The 18,683-nt window shown below is 38.7% G+C and overlaps 1 protein-coding gene across 1 annotated transcript; it reads right to left on the bottom strand.

The window, feature by feature from the left end:
• Nucleotides 1–394: 394 nt before the first annotated feature.
• Nucleotides 395–15,716, bottom strand: prkcda (protein kinase C, delta a). Its single transcript, XM_080890482.1, has 18 exons — nt 15,544–15,716; nt 12,942–13,070; nt 12,599–12,798; nt 12,452–12,518; nt 11,995–12,148; nt 10,896–10,927; nt 9,999–10,084; nt 9,278–9,407; nt 8,817–8,917; nt 7,741–7,837; nt 7,437–7,567; nt 6,880–7,053; nt 6,682–6,773; nt 3,680–3,742; nt 2,739–2,877; nt 2,431–2,619; nt 1,469–1,597; nt 395–1,379 (listed from the first exon to the last, which is right to left on the bottom strand). The coding sequence occupies exons 2-18, from the start codon at nt 13,048–13,050 to the stop codon at nt 1,221–1,223; spliced, it is 2,052 nt and encodes a 683-aa protein (XP_080746608.1). The 5' UTR covers nt 13,051–13,070; nt 15,544–15,716; the 3' UTR covers nt 395–1,220.
• Nucleotides 15,717–18,683: the final 2,967 nt, after the last annotated feature.

Here is an 18,683-nt window from a genome sequence, read left to right as displayed (position 1 = left end):
CATCCATAGGGTCTCAATATATTCGCTATATAAACACATATATGCATTTCTGATAAAATAATAATAATAATAATAATAAGTTACGGGAAAATGTGTCTAATATTTCCTGTCCAAATAAAAAGATTTATTAACAAATAGAAAAAAAAAATATTTTGTCGACTGATACTGATTCTTGTTTTGGTTTGTTTATGAATCAAATTTAATCAAAGGATAATGGGTTGTTGATCAGATCCAAAACGCTTTTAAGTGAAAAGCCTTCAAAATTTTAATTTGATTTATATAAAGATTATATTGCTTTAGATCGCCTCCAGTCCAGCTCCTGAAAGTCAATTTGTTTAAAACCTTTTCTATTACGTGCACTTCAAAATCACACAAAAGGAGCACAGACTTGGGAGTTTATGTTTTTTTTTAATCATATGGGAAATATGGAGACAGTAAAAAAAAAAATACATCCTTTGCAAACCAATATACATGTTAACAACAATATACATAAATATTATATACAGCGTTTAAGTGGCTCACCAATTAGTCATTTCACTACTCTTTTTGTACCCATGGCTGCACTCATTGCACCTCCATCCACAAAACAGAACTTTTCTGTACAGCTGAAAACAGCTGGAGCATTAAAGTTTGATCATTACATGGCACTGTTCAGTCAACTTTACAACCACAAGTTCTTCTTAGTCAAAGGCAAGAAGTTGGATGTTTGAAATTATAACATTCATATTTAAGCCACAATGCTAAGATTGATGGATTTTTCTTGGTCTCAAATCTCTAAACATGCAGTCACCTCATTCACAAATACGACCTATATCTGAAGCATGAAGTAAAATTAGTTCCTGTAGCCTTTTTCCTCCATTTCATATTTTCTATCCCCAGTGGAGATGATTTTCAACATGAAAGGGAAACATGATGGCAGCAGATGGTAGCAATGACGTCAAGTGGAATGTAAGGATTTTTCAGACTCCCACTCCCACAGTATATTATTACTCACACAGGTCTTCATAACCTATACAAATAATAAGCATGCACATAAATGAAACATCCACATATATATATATACAGTACACGGGCCGTTTGTTGTTTGATCGTACCCAAGAATAGTTTGTGCTTAAAATAAGGTGAAACAAATACTGATTGTGAAACAGCTTGCTCATCTGCAAGCAGGCAAACTGTTCCATAAACATGAGGAGAGTAACATGAGTCTGACATGGATGACATCATTTTTCTAAAAGATGCTCCATCTTGGGGTTCATGAATGAAAACCCAGCAAATGCCGACTGGTCCATGGAATCTATGAAGTTCTTATCACTGTAGGAAAGACGAGCCTTCTCGCTGAGGAACTCCCGGTCAAAGTTGCTGCAGTCATTCGGCGCTTTCTGGAAGTTTCCACAAACAAATCTCAGCAAAATGTAATCATAGCACAAGAGCTACAATTTTTAAATCCTCAGTGACGTGTGTGACGTACCACTTTGGGTTTGAAGGGGGGCTCAACCTCTCTCATTTCCAACGCCTGCCAGTTAATGCTCTTGAAAAAGGGGTGTAACCGGATATTACCCACAATTCCTATCCTGCGAGTTGGGTCTCTCTCAAACAACTGCAGGGAAGGAAGGTCAGAAAGGTTGCATAAGGAATATATGTGATCATGTGTCAAACACAAAGGATTTTCAGTTAAATGGACTGCTTATGTTCTCAGACCGTACCAGCCAGGGACTGAACTTGGTGCTTAATGTTCCCTCCACTCAAGTGCATCAACAAGCTAATTTTTTTACCGTCATTTCCTACTCCACAGACAATCTAAGTTATTCAGGTCAGGACTCTGCGAGGTCTTACAACTGGCAGAGTAACTGCAGGTGGAGTAGACCATATTAACAATGGATATGTTGCACTAAGTGTGACAATTAGAACTTGTCCAAATACTTTTTGTTAATATTTGGAGGGCTTTTGGATGCTCCCTCAAAAGAAAGGCTGATTTCATTTCACTAAACCTCAAGCAAAGCTTTAGCTCAGGCAGGCCCACAAAGGCAAGTCTTGGAACAATCCCAGCAGACTAGCTGATCCCAGTATTAGCCCACACCAGCAGAGGACTAAGCTCAGTTACCCTAAAACCCTTTCAAATGGTTATTTCATATAGGATATGAAATGTAAGCAGCTTTTTCTTGCCCACTGTTTCTGTGCATCTGCAAGCTGCTTCTTTTCATGTTTCTGACTTGTTCAATGTCCAGTCTGTTGCCAGTGACACAAATACTAGTTTACCTAATACTTTGTGAAATAAACACATGAAACTCACTTGGATGAGTGATAAAACATTGCTCCCACTGAAAACGCTACGTCCAGATGAACAGAGTCAACTTTTTGGGACTCATGGACATTTCGTGTCTGAACGCTTTTTGGGGTTATTATATTTAGTATTAAAGATATGATACAAACCCGCTCAAGCAGATCTTTCGACTCCTTGCTAATCCATCGGGGATAATGGGGAGTATCCATGCGAATGGACTCAAACAGCTCATCCTCATCATCTCCATGAAAAGGTGACTGACCAATCAGCATCTCATACAGCAACACCCCAAATGACCACCAGTCAACTGAGAATGAGTATTTCTGTCCCAGCAGAATCTAAAGTTAAACAAAAAATTATAAATAACAATTAAACCAGACAGACGTTTAAAAGTTTTGTTTTTAAATGCAGATTTGATTATTTCAGCACAAGAGAGAATTTTGGAAGAAGACTGCACCTCTGGAGCGATGTAATCCGGAGTGCCGCAAAAAGTTGTGGCGCGATTGTCACCAAATACATTCTCCTTGCACATGCCAAAGTCAGCAATCTTTATATGCCCATCGCAGTCCAGCATCACATTGTCTAACTTAAGATCCCTGAAAATGAATAAAAAGTAGAACCAAGTTACGATATAAACATGAGTTATTGTGATGATAACGTTTTAGAAAACTATTTTGTGTTTGTTAGAACAGAATTTACCACACAAATAACAACTTACAATAAAAGGTTAAATAAAATTTTAAGGGGATTAATGTTTGATTACAGATGCATTTGCACTTTGAACTGTGAGATTTTTTACACACTACTATTCGCTATACAAAGCAGCAGTTTTGTAAAATGCAGTAATTATATGAGTTTCTTTGAGGATATTGAATTTTTACTATACTTATAGGTGATTTCACTATAATTAAAAAAAACAAAATTATGCAGAGATATGAAAGGTCTTTGAGATATGCAGTCCAATTGAGTGGTCTACTGTTTCTATGTTCATTTACTAGACATTTTGTAACAGTTATCTTAGTTTTGTGTTGTCCTGAAATGTCAGGAGTCTGGTTTTCTCAGTGTAACAAATAAACACATTTACATTTTCCTCTTCCCAAAATCTTTTAAAAAAATTTTAAATCACATTTTTGTACTGCATCCAAGTCCACAGTTTTCATAACAGCCCTTGCTCAATGCATGCCACACAATAATAATTAAACTTTCAGGGGGAAAAAGTGTCAAAAATGCGTGGGATTACCTAACTAAACAAGATTGGAGACTTTGCAAATTCATTTTCTCATTACACTTGCAACTGAAATCATTGGCGCATTAAAAAACAACAACAAAATAATGTAAAGAAAACAGATTTTTAAGTGTATTTTATATTCATGTGAAATTCCTATTCTGTGCTCTGACCTGTAGATGATGCCTTTGGAATGTAAAAACTGAAGACCACAAATGATCTCGGCAGAGTAGAACCTGGTAAGACAAAGGAGTCAGAGACAGAAATATCAGACACTCATCTCTGATGGAAAGCTACAGGCCTGTGCGGAGCTATCTCAGTACATAGCTGGAGGCTTAACACTGGTGTAACTGCAGACTCATTTCAGTGTACACCTGAATTATTGAAGAGGACATTTGTATGGAGTAGGAGACAGGTGAATAACACTCTCATAATGTGAAACCCAAGAGCTGCTGCGAGCCGAATGATTAGCCTATCGCTGACCTGCTTCTCTTGTCATCTGTGTCGAGTGAAACAACCAGGTCCGGAGAGCACACAAAGCCATCTCTCCAGCCCAGTTCCTGCACAGTGACACTAAATGACCTGCTGAACAGGACTGAATAGACTGTCAATATCTCTCACTTAACATCATTAGAAATGCAGTCCTCATAGAATAGGAGTCAGACAGTACAGGCATATGTACAAGAACGTCTCAACCTGGATCACGAAGAACAAAACAAAAACACACAGTTGTAAGAGGACACCTCGATATGCATGCAAGCTGAAGGAAAGTTGAAATGGTGCATGAAACTAGTCTTTGTCAGGTTAGCAGCAGCCTTTGTGGTGGCAACGAGCTTAACTGAGACTCTGCAGTTCAGTCACTGCCAAAGGAAAAATGTTGCATAACCAGATCCAGCACGTGCCTTATATTCTGTGACAGCCTGTGCAGCAATATACAACACGACAGTTTAGACACATTAATCTTGTGTGTCATCAAGTTTACAGAAACTATTCTATTATAAATAAGTCACCAGAAGATTATGTATATTGCAGGTACTAGACGACTTCCTGACTGGCATGGCGGTGGAAGTGCAGGTTGATGGAAGAATACTGCTTTGTCTTTTTCACAACAATAATGAGCATTCCTACAGAAATAAGAGGAAATGCCACTGGAGGAACAGATAGATAAGAAAATGAAAGGAGGGGATCAAAGCCATATCTCACCTCTAACAGTGCAGGAAATTATGTTAATGGCATGAGATTGACAAGGAAATGAGCCTAATGAGTGTGCAGTTACGTTTTACAGAGACATAGCAACAGGGTATATTTCAGATCCCTTGATTACCATCAACCGCTTTCAGACAGTTCGGGTGAACAGGAATAAATCCAAGCGTAATAAATAAAGATGTGGATGATTTGCCACTTTTATTAACAACAGATGGTGCCACCCTTGTCACATTACTGTGAAGGAACGCTTCTGCAGCCCACATATTTAACATGGGGCTACTTCCACACTATATACCCACAGACTTTTCACATGCCAGATTGGCTGTTGTTTACATCGCGCTCTCCAGCAAACTGGCAACTCCGTGTGACATCATCCACACTTGCATTGAGACTACGGACTATGCATCCCAGTGATTTCTTGTAGTCCTGTGTTGTGTTAGGCTTGTGGGATTTTACAACTCGCCAGTATTAGAGCTGTTACAAAATAATTTCCCTGCAGAGAATATTAAAGTCCTTATTTTAATCCATCCATCCTCATTTGTTTAACACTTTAAATGTGTATAAATGCATCATCTACAAGCATCCTATTTTTTTTTTTTTAAGTTTAAACAACCAACCTGCTCCACCATGACTATAACAGGCAATGTTATAGTCATGGTGGAGCTATGCTGTTTGTCAGCAAGATAGGCAAAACTACCAAAGTTAACTTACATAAAGTGCACTGCATAAAAAAGCAACAGCTCATAGCATGAACTTGCTGCTCTTACTGATATTACCATTCAGTCTTCAAAAACAATGCATGGTTAACACCACAGACTGTAAGCATACATTTAAATTAAAGCAAATTTGTTTAATTAATTTACTGCTTTGCTGGAATTGACTTAAATTCGGTCTTATGAACCACAGAATTTCTGCTGTCTTGTTGAGGCATGTTTGTTTTAAGCATTAACATAAAAAAAGATGCAAACACGTAAAGGAATGAATAGTAGGGAAATAAAATAGCCCACTCTCTTTCTCACTCACTGAGGATAAATTACCCAGAGTGAATACAGTCACTGAGTGAGGAGAATTCTAGAGGATGCCAACAAAGGATCAGGTGTCAGTGTTTGCAAAGTACAAAATTACTCCTGTCATCTCAAAGGTACTGGACACAGCCGCTGATTTAACTACAGGAGATGTAAGATCAGTGACTAAGCACAACAGTTAGAAAGCAGAACATGAAGCATTTCAGTGGTTCATAAGAAAAAAATCCAGCGAATGCATTCAGTCTTAAAACCCGGCTGTACACTCTTTGTATTTTTCTGCTACATACAGCCAAATTCTGTCAAAACTCTTCAGCCAAAACATTACTTTTCAAAAGATTTCTGCACTCAGTGAATTAAATTTATAACTGACTAAAAAGCAAGAATTTCATCGGTTCTAAACACCACATAACATGATTATTACTCTCATATTAATCTCTCTGAATCCTTAGCACTTGCTAAGAAATGTCAGCAGGTTTGTAAAAGTGTAATTTAATTTAAAAAAGTAAAAGTTTAGTTGGCAGTCAAGGTGCCGCCAGATTTTGGATTCATAACGCTTTATTTCACCAGCTTGCGATTGTTTTTCTCTGGAGAGATTCCCATAGTGTGATGAGAAGTGGGTGTAGTAACTGATATCTCCCCATACACAAACATTAAGAGCTGTTCACTCCTTACAAGGCCTGTCTTCTAAAGAACAGGAGCTAATAGATGCCAGCATTGCCCCAGTCCTTCAGACTTTATACATCATATAAAAGAAAACAAGATGCAGGCTAAAAAAGTGACAAAGAGACAATAAATATATGCTCATCTTTACAAGTATCTTCTGTAAATGTGAGTCTCTGGGCAGCTAGACAAGCATGTGAACACTGAGTAAGGATGGCAGGGATTGTGTTTCCACTGAGTAACGTACAGTATGTCATGATGGCTGTGTGACAGGTGGAACTCACGTGGCTCTGTAGAGCTCAAAGCGCCCTTTTTCCTGAATGTGAAACATCAAGTCACCTCCATTCAGATACTCCATCACAAAGAACAGATGCTCCTAGAGAAACATTTCATTTTTTACTATTAAAGGCACAACGATGTAATGTAATGTAACTACTGATGCAGAATAAAATACAGTCATTAATGACATGGAGGGGAAGTACCTTGGTCTGAAAGGTGGAGTAAAGGTGTGTGAGGAAGGGGTTTTCCCAGGCTAAAGCCAAGACTCTTTTCTCTACCATCGTGCACTCCACATCATCATCCATAAGCACTACATCTTTCTTCAGAGCTTTCACAGCAAAATACTCTCCACGCCCTTTCAGCTCTGCCAGCAGGACCTACAAAGAGAAGAGAAGAGAAGAGAAGAGAAGAGAAGAGAAGAGAAGAGAAGAGAAGAGAAGAGAAGAGAAGAGAAGAGAAGAGAAGAGAAGAGAAGAAAAGAGAAGAGAAGAGAAGAGAAGAGAAGAGAAGAGAAGAGAAGAGAAGAGAAGAGAAGAAAAGAGAAGAGAAGTATTAGTATTTTAATTCGCTGGTTGATGAAACACCCACAGTCCATGTAATAAGTTCTATAAGAGAACTACAGCCTCCATTGTAATGATGACAGCTGATATGGGTTGACTTGAGTGTTGTTGGTTCACTTATTTATATTCTCTCTTTTTCTCTCTAGTTTTTAAGATGGCAGTCTCACAGTTCGTTTCACACTGACGTCATTGCTCCGTACCTTTCCAAAACTGCCTTTTCCTAAGACTTTGTGGAAGATGAAGTTGTCCATGTTGATCTTGGTTAAGTGGGTAAGACGAGACGGTACCCGTGGGATGGAACCTTCCCAAAGTTTGCCGTATGTCGACCCATCTAATGGACAAATACATTACCACACACAGAAATGACATATTTACACAATTATCTCAAACCTTTGCATATTTTCTGCAGTTTTTATTTGCATAGCATTTGCTATCAGTACAGAACTTTAACTTTCTGCTTGAATGTTTGGAGGAAAAAGCACCAACAAATAAAGCCTCACTCACCATTGATCTCAAGTCCAGCAAGTTTATTCACTTCGTCATAGATTCCAATATCCGGGAGATTAGGCAGATTTGGATCTGAACGGCGAGTGGATGATTTCTGATGGAAAAAAGGAAGAAAAATAAACACATAAACAAAAAATAAACATGAAGAACTCAAACAACTGTTTCCTAACAATGGTCGACTAACAGCCGTGGTACATTTGAGTCAAAAACTTGTTTGATTCTTCTCTCTTTAACTGTCTTCAAAACTAAATAGATTTTGGGTTGAACGACAGGCCTGTAAAGACAGAACAGAATGAGTCAGGCGTTTAGCACAGAAGGGCAGGAAAATTAGGTCAACACACACCAGTAACTTTGAGTTTCACATTCAAGTGAAACAAATAAGATACTTTTTTGCTAGTTAGTTATTATTAATCAGCTTGTTATCTTTCCACTTCAGGTAAGAAGCCTGAAGTGGAAAGTTTGGGTAAACAAAGAAAGTTGATAACTGTTATCATGACACCCATTATCTCTATAACCAGTTTTAGGTTTTGTTGAGCCAACAAACACAAGCATCTCGGGGTACTGGCAACATTGCAAGCTAAGTGCCTAGATTTGATTTCAGATCTATTTGAATCTTCTCTATCCTTTCAAAACAAACATTTACACATTATGATAAATAATGTAAATACTTCAAGAATTTAAATGCTATTTCATTTCTTAAATGATGATAAAATATAGAGATGTAGTTATAAGGCTTAAGTATTCATTTTATTCAGAAAGTTTATAAAGTTATAAAGAAATTTGCTGCTAATATGTTTACTAATATTTCTGGAAAACATCCAAATAAGTGCCACTACATAGAAAACAGAACAGCAACAACCAGTTTTTAAATGATCTTTTTTATATAAAATTTAATAAAGTGCTTATCTATATTTGTTATTCATTATCATTCGGAGTCACAAAATCTCCAAGAGCAAAGTCGCGTTAGTAGAATGACACCTGAGTCACACTTCTTTCTCATTGTAATGTCATCCATCTTGATGTGGACTTGAATACCAAAAGATACAATCCACTGAATGACTCACTGAACTCACCTGACTGACTTGTGTGAGGGCTTCGGCTAGTAGTTTCTGATTGATACCACAAAGGTTGGCTACTTTGTCCTGACACTTGTGATGGACATTCATGGCGCAGTCTGCAAAGAGAAAAAACAAGTCTGCACTGAAAATTTTTTTCTTGGCCCCCATAAATATGAAGCAATAATTTTGAGTAAAATAAAAATGAAATCTATAAAACTGAAGGGTTATTTTTTTAAATAATCATTAAGGAAAATATGCTTAGGATAAACTAAATGTATTTCAATACGGTAAATTTAATTTGACCAAATCCATTAAATTTAATGTTTTACATGTTTTATATGTAAAAAATACACAGAAAATTTACTTTTAATTAAGTTGCTTAAAGTCAACATTTTAGGCGTAAATATTTTTTTAGTCTGTAGAGTACAGAAGCACACGCTCCTGTAACCATCCAGTCAATCATGTCTCTGCTGTACCTTCACACTTCAGGCCTTGCTTGACCAGACCCCACAGAAGGCTTCCACAGTGGTCACAGAAGGTGGGACTCATGTAGTTGTTGATCTTGAAACGATGCGGCATGTCGATTTTAAATCGCTCCTTCTGGAACTTTGGGCACGGAGAAGATTCATCATTGCTATGTATGACCAAAGGACTCACGCTCACAGGCCTGTAACATCTAGCTTTCCTGCGCACCTTCCTCATCCTTTTTTTCCCCCTTGTCTTCTTCTTCCCTCTCTAACTTCAATGTGTCAAAAGTCACTACAGCACTGTGTAAAAAAAATTCTCAGAGATTACAACTTGTGGGCCAGATCTGTCCCTGCTAGTTGAATTTAAAGTATTTCCCTAAGACCACACCCCATCTGTTAGTCCCACAATGTGTGGGGGTGCAGTGCTCATTCCTGTCACTGCTATCTAGGTTAGCTGGACTTTGATTACCCCCTAATATTGATGGACATTGAAAAATGCTTCACTGGAAGTGGAAACTAACAGGTATGTGCCTTTGTGTTAAACCCTGACCGAACTATACACTTTAATTTGATAAACGAATCATTGTTGATTTGCTAAGGAGGAATACATCAAAATCGTAAATCACAGAGGAAAAAAAGCCCACACTAAACTGACTATTGCGCACTAATTGGGACACATATGGCGAACACTAACAGTACATGGTGTACAGAAGAAATGTGTGTTACACACCACAGTATCCCGACTGTTGGCAGCAGTACCAGTACATCTGCCGATGATTTTGTCTATACATTTCTTGTGGATGGCTGCATTACATTCTGAGAAAAAGAAACGATATAGCAGATTAATACTTTAGTTTTTAAGCTGTACACACACATGCTTTCATAAACATGAAGCAGTGATTTTGAATAAAATTCAGTGAAAATATGTCAAATCAAATTTATCTATATAATTAATCTTGCAGGAAAATGGTAGTCCACTACATTTCTTTTGACCAGACTCCTTTAAATCTATCATTTTACCTTGTAAAAAAAATTACATGGAAATATTTCAGCAATCAGCATATTTTTGAGTGCATAACGGTAAAAGAAATGAATATGTACATTTCACAGTTTGCTTTTATGGTTAAGTAGACATTTTTTATGTTTAACATCTCAGCCATTCTCACTCCCGAGATGTGATATACTCACGATATGTTAAGTCCCGAGGCATTCCTGAGGAACGCGAAAGCATAAGAACGTGTATTATGCTACGCGCCTGGTTATAGATGAATTCCAGTAGAATGCCGGTAATACACATTCCAGCCATGTATTCCAGCCCTAACCATAAACTTATCCCGAACCTTAACCAGCACTTTGATGACATTAGATAGTGTTTTCTAAAGCAACTTAAGTAAAATGAACGTACATGTGTAGATTCATTTCAAACGGTTCTCATGTTTTCTCATGTTTCCTCATTTTTCCGATCTCATAATATAGGGACGTGTTGGGTGCCGGAAGCGTAATATACAGACGATTTGTCACCTAGCGTAAAATGTAACGCTTTGGGAGTGAGAACGTGTTGAACATCTATGTTGCTGTTTTAGCTATAACACAATGTATTGAGATTTTTTTAATGAAGTACACTTACGTCTGCATTTATAGCCTTGCTTGTTGAGTCCCCTGTGTGAGACAAAGACAGGCTTTGTGAATGATTTCCCAGTTTATCACTCAAAAGCAATAAGGAACAGGTACTGCATTGCATACACTTTATAACTTGTAAATTCTATCTTAACTGTGTGGTAACGATGGTGATTAAGTCTCATTAAGGTTAAAACACTTCATAGGAACAGGCCCTGATTTGCTACTCTACCTAAGAATATTAAAGTGCATAACACAAGTAACATAACCTCCCAAAAGCACAAGTCTCCTACCTTTAGGGTAATCTTAGAGCTACACTAACAATCCCTCTTCCATCAAGTAGAGTGAGTAAGTACAGATGTGTGAGGAAGGGGTTAGTGGTAGTACTTTATTTCTGAACTTCATTTAACTAACGTGGCAACAGCAATCATTGAGAAAGCTAATGGTAACAAGGATGTGTGGAGCTCAGTAAGATGGAAAAGTACCAGCGGGTGGTCAATAATGGGCTTAAACGAGATGTTGGGGTGTATATTTATCATTTCCTAATCTGAAATAAGATAAAGTGAAGTCAGATAAGATAGGATGCCTCCTATATTTAGACTTTACTTCTGTAGAATCAATTTGGGAAAATAATGTTAGGCTTATCTAATATTAGGCCTAAAATAGTACATTTCTGTAATGTGGCTCCAAATGAAGTATGTAGTTTTGTGTATCTTTTTGCACAAAATTTCCAATTTCATCAAAATGTGCTTCATATCAGATAACTGGACAACTAAAGTCTTCAAAGGAAAACATGAGCATTCTATGTATAACATCAAGAAAATGGGTCATCAAAGTCTTGGGTCATGGTCTGGCAAACAAAAATAGTTATTGAGAGTTTCTGCCAAACTATGTCAGGGGATTGTCCTCACTTCTTTTTTAATTAGAGAGCTCATATTTCCAGGAACTGTTCACATTAAAAGTGTCACATACAAAACAGTGATCTAGAAAAATAATTACAGTCTTAATCAGAAATAAGTCTGCTAATACTACATATCCACAAGTTCCTGAACACTAGATTCTCAATATCCTGTTTCCTAATTTGATGAAAGTTTTAGACGGGCACTGACCAGACAAATTCTCTGCACACAGAGCAGAAAGTGGGCTGTCTGAAGAAAGTTGCAATGAACTCATGGTTCTTGATGAAGTGTATTTTGGCCTGCTTTATGGCCCCGCGTCTACGGTTCAGAGTAGGAGCTTCCTCCTTCACAGGCTGCTTGCTCTCTTCCAAATAAAGAGAGAAAAACAAGTCAGTCATATACAACACTGTGACAGAAAAAGAGAGGTCATATTACAGATTTGTTACAGACTGATAGCCTTATGATTGCAGTAGGGAATCACACGTTAAAGTGTGTGTAAGGACTACATTAAATTAGCAGCTGAAAACCAGAGATGACTGGTGTGGGTGAGGGGGATACCCCTCTAACTGTCTTTGAAGAGGCTGCAAAACATACTTAAATAAAAGGAAGTGCATAGAAGAGAAAATAAAAATAAATAATATAAAAATATAATGTAATTTAATCTCACCTGCATCTGCATCCTCCAGAAAATACTGCACTGCCATCATTACTTTTCCTGAAGGATGGAGATCCATCTGAACACAAAATATAAGTACAGTTAAACAGGATCCTGACATTTGCTCTTAAAGACAAAGGACAGTGTGTAATGACTTACCCAGAATTCAGCACGCCCGTTGGCTTTCTTGCAGCGCTCAGCAAGGACAGACACACCGACAGACACTTCAGCCAGCGGCTCCTCCGCTGTCTTCATCAGCAGTACCTCGAGCACACGACCTTCATAGATGTGTGCATCAAAAGTGGACTTCCAGGCTGGGTACATGGTGGGTTTACGCTGAACCAGGGTCTTCCCTCTTTCTGAGAAGCAGATGGGCAGATAGAGGAAGTAGAAAAAATATTTTTGGCATGTTTTCAATTTAAACAAAATAAGATAACATAATTTGTGTTTGTTGTTTGAGCAGAAGTAGAGACTTCTGCAAAAGACAAAAAAATGATCTCACCAGTTGTCAAGGCTTCCTTCATCTTGATAGCACAGAAGGGTGGGTCAGTCAGAGGAGGCAGGATACCCAGGTCGTACGAGTTAAAGGCAATCCTCAAGAAAGGAGCCATGGTGAAAGTACCAGGATCGCCTGTTCTCAGACAAGAACAACCACAAATTTATTACTGTTAAAGTGCATCATCGCATTGTCTCAAAATATTGCAAAATGTCAAGCAATAGTGCTAAGTTCTATCTGAGCATTTTGACCCCAAACAAAAAAAAGACAGAAGATAAGATAAGCGGTCTTTTTACTGGTATTTGAGAATTTCCTGTCACTAAGCGAGACACCTGCAATGAGCAAAATTTGCCTCTGGCTGCAGCACAAATTTGTATTTTGCTTTCTCTCACTGCAAGATTTACTCTGACTCAATTTTTTATGGTGGACTGGCTATTAATCCAAATGACTGCTTGTTGGAAGCAAGTTACGCACACATTTAGTACATGACCTGAATTTTATGTCATGTATATATTTTCCATATTTTTCCTAACTGAAGAGAAAAAAATCATTCACTTTTTTACCTACAGAGGAAATACCTGAATAACTGGATTTCTTTTGCATTAGAAGTGAAATTCCAGTGGTGACACATAATGAGCGATCAATGTCCCCCTTTGTGCTGGGTGCTTGTTACCTCACGCATGATTTGCTGCTTGCATAACTCCACAAGTGTTGCAGACAGTGCCACAACTTTTCTCTATAACAACCCAAACACCACTAGTTTCAGTATGTGCAATACATTAGGTAACCCCTGTTAACTGTTACACCCATGGAGTCTTTAATTATTATTTTCTTATTGCCACTGATACACATTTAAAATGTGAGCACAAAGTCACATTTGTTTGGTTCCTTATCACTATGCGTGCAGTTTCTGACAGGTTGCAGCTGCAACACCAGAGGTGTTTCCTAGCACTACAAAGTCAGAGCTAGTCTCAACATGTCACTGATCCAAATGCATGCTGTGCTCCAAAGAAAGCCTAGCTGCTATCACAAGCCTGAAACTGTAACCACCTACACTCAGACTCAGAAAAGTAAGACGGAATAAAAGATGCAGGCAAGTAAAAAAGCATGCAACCAGTTTCACTCACGTACTGCAGCTGGGAGCTGTGATGCCAGGGCTTTTGGGAGTTAATCAACAGCAGGCATGCTGTGTGTTTCAGGCCAATAGTGATTGATTTCCCAACCAGCTGTGAGCAGTTTCAAATTGTCCTGTCTAGTTACCTCCCCAGCATACTGTAACTGGTAAACATCCTCTAGAAGCTTGTTATTCAACTTTATGTTGTCTACTTCCTAATGTCTGACCTAACAAACCACACAATTACTGATTTCTGTTATTATTGCTTAATAATTGTATCAAAAACCATTACACGCTGTTCATTCACAAAGGCAATGTGGTAAAATCATTACAAAAAATAAACCCCTGAGCACTGAAACATAATTTGATGGCTGTACTCTCCTCTGAACCTTTGCTTAATTTAAAGTTCAATTAAAATTTTAATTTTCTTCCACACAGAAGAATACTAACATCGCTTTTACTGACTGAAATGGTAACATAATACCTGATTCTGAGAGCCTGACTGTGTTTCATCGTGGTATGGAAAATAGCCTTTCTTCCTCGACGTAATTACCCCCTCATAAACACTTTTGAACGCCTCATGTGATCGCGCAGAACACCTAAACCATTGCTGAGGTTGACACAGGTCCTATCTAGATTTGAGTCTTGCGCATAATGAAAAACTAAACTCTGACGGTCACATTCACCGAGAATCAGTCAGTGCATCTGATTCTCTCTTTATTCTCTAAAGGATGTGGTCGATTGTCAGTTGGCTGAACGCAGATGTCACCCCACGTCTGACTCAGACAGCAGCTTGCAGCCAGATTGTCTTAATGACAAGTAAATAACTGTTCCTTCTCCCTTTTCTCCCTTTTCTTCTTTTTATCTTTACTCCTCCATCCTTGCTGTCCAGACCTGCTCACATTCCTCCTCATCCCTGGTGATATTCTGTCACTTAACGGATTCCACATAAGCAGAATTACCGACATACTGCATGCAGTTACCGACTGTGTTAAGACAGGGCCGCAGATGCTTGCAGATGTTCCAGTCCAGGTGGGTATAGATCAGTAGGTCGCGATAATTCACCTGTCAGTACCTTTTGTGACCCCGTAGCGTCAGCAAGTGTGACGGGGTCACGGATTCCTGTGCACTGTTTCACTGAAGCAGCTCCAGTCGCTACTCGGAAAAGTTGTCAGGGGTTATTATTTTAACCAAAACAGCTGTGTAGTGCCAGCTGCCTTGTTGACTTTTCATAGAAATGAAACGTGTCTGGCTAAACTTTCACTGCGCTACAACAGCTAACGCTTTCAGCGAGGAAGAAAAACTGTAACCAGTTAGCCAGGGTTTAGCGTTACTCGCCTCACCCTCACAGTGAGGTTTTCCAAAGGATGAAAGAAGCAGACGAAACGGTACTGTTTTCTGTAACTTTCTGTAAAGTTTAGACGTAAAACCCGTACTCTGCTACTAAAAACCCACTCGACTGAAGCCTGAAAAGGATTGTAATGGCAGACTCACCTTGTCCTGCAAACCAGGCGGTTGTTCTCGACGAAAGTTGCTCTTTTTCTTCCTCTAGTGTTTTTTTTCTCTCTGTGATTCCGTCGATTGAGGAAGTGTGGCGCGCGCTCGCAGCGCAGGGGCTTTCTTTGCAAGCTGTGACGTTTACCTGGTATGCACACAAACACACACACAGACACACACACTCACTCCCCCCCTCTCTCTCTCTTTCAGACACACAGACTCACACAGGGTAGTCTGTGAAGCGGTGGCGGGGCACTGTACACTTAGCTGCCCTCATTGAATTTAGGGCCGTGCCACTTACCATAATACTTTTTTTCTTTTTTTCTCCCCCCTCAGGGGTGGGAGTATTCCCTTAACACACACAAACACAGCACAGATGCAGGCAAATACACACATAGTCTATCACTTTTCAGTCACGCGTGTCACTTGACATGTAAGCCTGTTTGAAGTTAACGGGCGTGTTCGTCACAGCAGACCTGTTGATCATATATGAGGCTATATGAGTTATAAATATGAAAAAGCGACCCAACACATTATAACTGTGCATAAAGATCCGCATTGCTGGTGAGTATGCCCTAGATTACAGTATGTGGGGGAAGAGTCTTTTTTTTTCCACGTGAAGTGTTTGTGTGGCAGGGGGTGGGGTCACGTGGCTGGGACTGTAGGCTGCGGGGGTAGTTTTGAGGTTTGCGCTAGGTTTTGCTGGTGAGGAGGTGGCAGATTTGGCTCCGGTACCAAGAAGGATCTTTTCTTGTTCTAAACAGGCACTCCAGATTATCCACACTCTTTATTTGTTTCATGCCTGTGTTCACCCCCACACACGCACACATAGATCTAAATAATTGTATGTCAGCACAAGTAAGGGGGGGTTAAGCCCAACTTGGTATTCATCGTCATCTGATTAGAGGCAGCTATAGAACATACTGGCTGATTGAGGGCCTAATTCCTCCAGGATGAGTCATAGTTCAATGACTGGGAGCAATAAGTAATTGCTGCTCTGTGTCAAAAGGGAAGGAAAAAAAACCTGGACAGGAGCAGGCTGGCAGGGCACAGGTGTGCCGGTGTCCCCCTCACTTCTCTGTGGATTTACATAACAAGCAGATTCTGACTCATGGTAGACACACAGGAAGTCTGCAGACTAGGTGTGTGCACTAAAGACTTCAATGCTCACCGACTCTTCTGACTCTCACTGAGGCACCCTCAAAGCTCAAGAAACCCTGTTATTCTGTTCTTTTTCCAGCACACACATGCACACATACACACACTGTGATGATCCACCAGTGGGATTCATAGGCTGGAGAACAGGCGGATGTTAAATTGAGCCTGCAGAGATGGAAGAGAGAATGATCATCTACATAGAAACTCCTTATGCATGCAGATGAATGCATATGGCTATGTGGCTCTGTGGGCTAGGAAGCTAAGGAAGAGGCTTCGTCATTTGAAGCTGAGGTTTCTTTCATGGGTTTTAGTGCATACTCAGTTGTGAGTTTATTATTTAAATGTTTATTATGGTCAACTACAGGTGTAAGACTTTTTTTTTTAATTGTTTTGGCCGTCAGGTTATTCAAAGCTGCTTCTTTTGTTGCTGTAAATAGAGGATACATTTGAATTTTAAATTTAGAAAATATTATTTTCTCTATTTTGTACAATTCAAAAAATCAAATGTAAAAAGGCACATCACAACTGCTGATTTAAGCAGAATAGCATCAGCTATAAAATAGGAAGAAAAAAATTTGGGGGTGCCTGACAGTTGCAGATAAAGACTGTGTGATGAATTAGTTTCATGCATAATGCTAGAGAGACACAGCAGCATCTCCCGATTGCTCTGTGGAAAAGACATTTAGAGCATTTCCATTTACAAGTATTAGGATAAACAGATCGTTTCCCATGTTTAAGGGATAAGTGTGTAACATCAGCTTTCTTGCTTTTGTGGCGGAAACTCCACCACAACTTGACTTTGTGAATTAACACAGTTAATGTTATTAAATCTGTACAAAAACAAAGTGGAAAAGCAGTGCTTCATCGTTTTTATGGAGGCTATATAGAATAAACCAGCGGGTGCTTGAACTCTGTGTTGGTTGCAATTTCCTCCAGCTAATATATTGTCTGTTACAGAGATGTCTGATTCATACAACCCAAAATTCACCATCTGGGTTGGACCAGTGAAACTCTGCTTTCTGTCAGTGTAATGAATTTTACCTACACATCTGCTCCCTGAAATATCTTAATATCAGAAAAATAAGTGAAATTTGACCAGTATGTCTTAGTTTTTCTGCATAATGCAGATATGGTACTGTGGTAAATGAAAGAAATCTGCCAGCACTACTCTTTGGGCTTACATTTTAAAATTACTCATTGCTCAGCCATTTACATAGTAGATAGTGAAAAACAAGAATTTATCTGTCACTGGCAATTAATTGTTTGGAAAACTGTTGCATTATTTATAAAAAATTAAAAAAAAAATACTATTAAAAGCACAAATTCAGTTCAGTGGAGTGTTGGCCCAGTCCTATTTGGGCCACCGAAGCTTATGTTTGATTCCCATGGTCTTCTAAATAAACTCCAAGCAAACTACAACTTGATCAGAATCAGAATCAGATGTTTTTACACCTGAAGTGCAGTGCACAAAAAGAAAAAATAAAGCCTTCACGTCTGGATGAAGGGCATGAGGGTAAAACATTGTGATGTTTGTTGACAAGGTTACCTTTTCACTTCTGCATTTTCAACTAGAAACAAGATTCTTGTTAGTGAGCTCCATAGATTTGAAAGGTATTATTTGTTTGCTTTGAAAATCTATTTGTTCCCCAGTCGTCACACTCTTTAACCTATCAGGCTTTTCTTTATTTTTATTAATTAAAATGGTTCAAATAAAGTGATTCTACGGTCAGAATTAAAAAAAAACTAAAACAAGATCCACTTTAAATGGAAATTCCCGAGTGTGATGTCAGTCTTCTAAATTAACTCTCATTAACACAGCTCTAAAGCCTGGTCACCAAATAACAAGCATTTTTTAAAGTGTTTGGAGTTTGCAAAAGCCTCCTCTGAGATGTCATATCTCAAAGCCTTTTATTGTTGGATGCTGGTCCTGCTGACATATGTTTAATTATCTCTTTCTAAATGTTTATGACACACTGATC

The sequence above is a fragment of the Rhamphochromis sp. 'chilingali' genome (assembly GCF_963969265.1).
Source record: "Rhamphochromis sp. 'chilingali' genome assembly, chromosome: 9".
In the NCBI taxonomy this organism is placed as follows: domain Eukaryota; kingdom Metazoa; phylum Chordata; class Actinopteri; order Cichliformes; family Cichlidae; genus Rhamphochromis; species Rhamphochromis sp. 'chilingali'.
The sequence above is the reverse complement of the archived record's forward strand: the minus strand, read 5'-3'. Positions and strand labels throughout refer to the sequence as shown.

Coding starts and splice junctions, on each gene's coding strand:
- prkcda (XM_080890482.1), bottom strand. CDS start 13,050: ATGGCTCCTTTCTTGAGGATTGCCTTTAACTCGTACGACCTGGGTATC. Junction 12,519..12,598: donor ACGGGCGTGCTGAATTCTGG/GTAAGTCATTAC, acceptor TTTTGTGTTCAG/ATGGATCTCCATCCTTCAGG. Junction 6,774..6,879: donor ACTCCACCTTTCAGACCAAG/GTACTTCCCCTC, acceptor ATGTTTCTCTAG/GAGCATCTGTTCTTTGTGAT.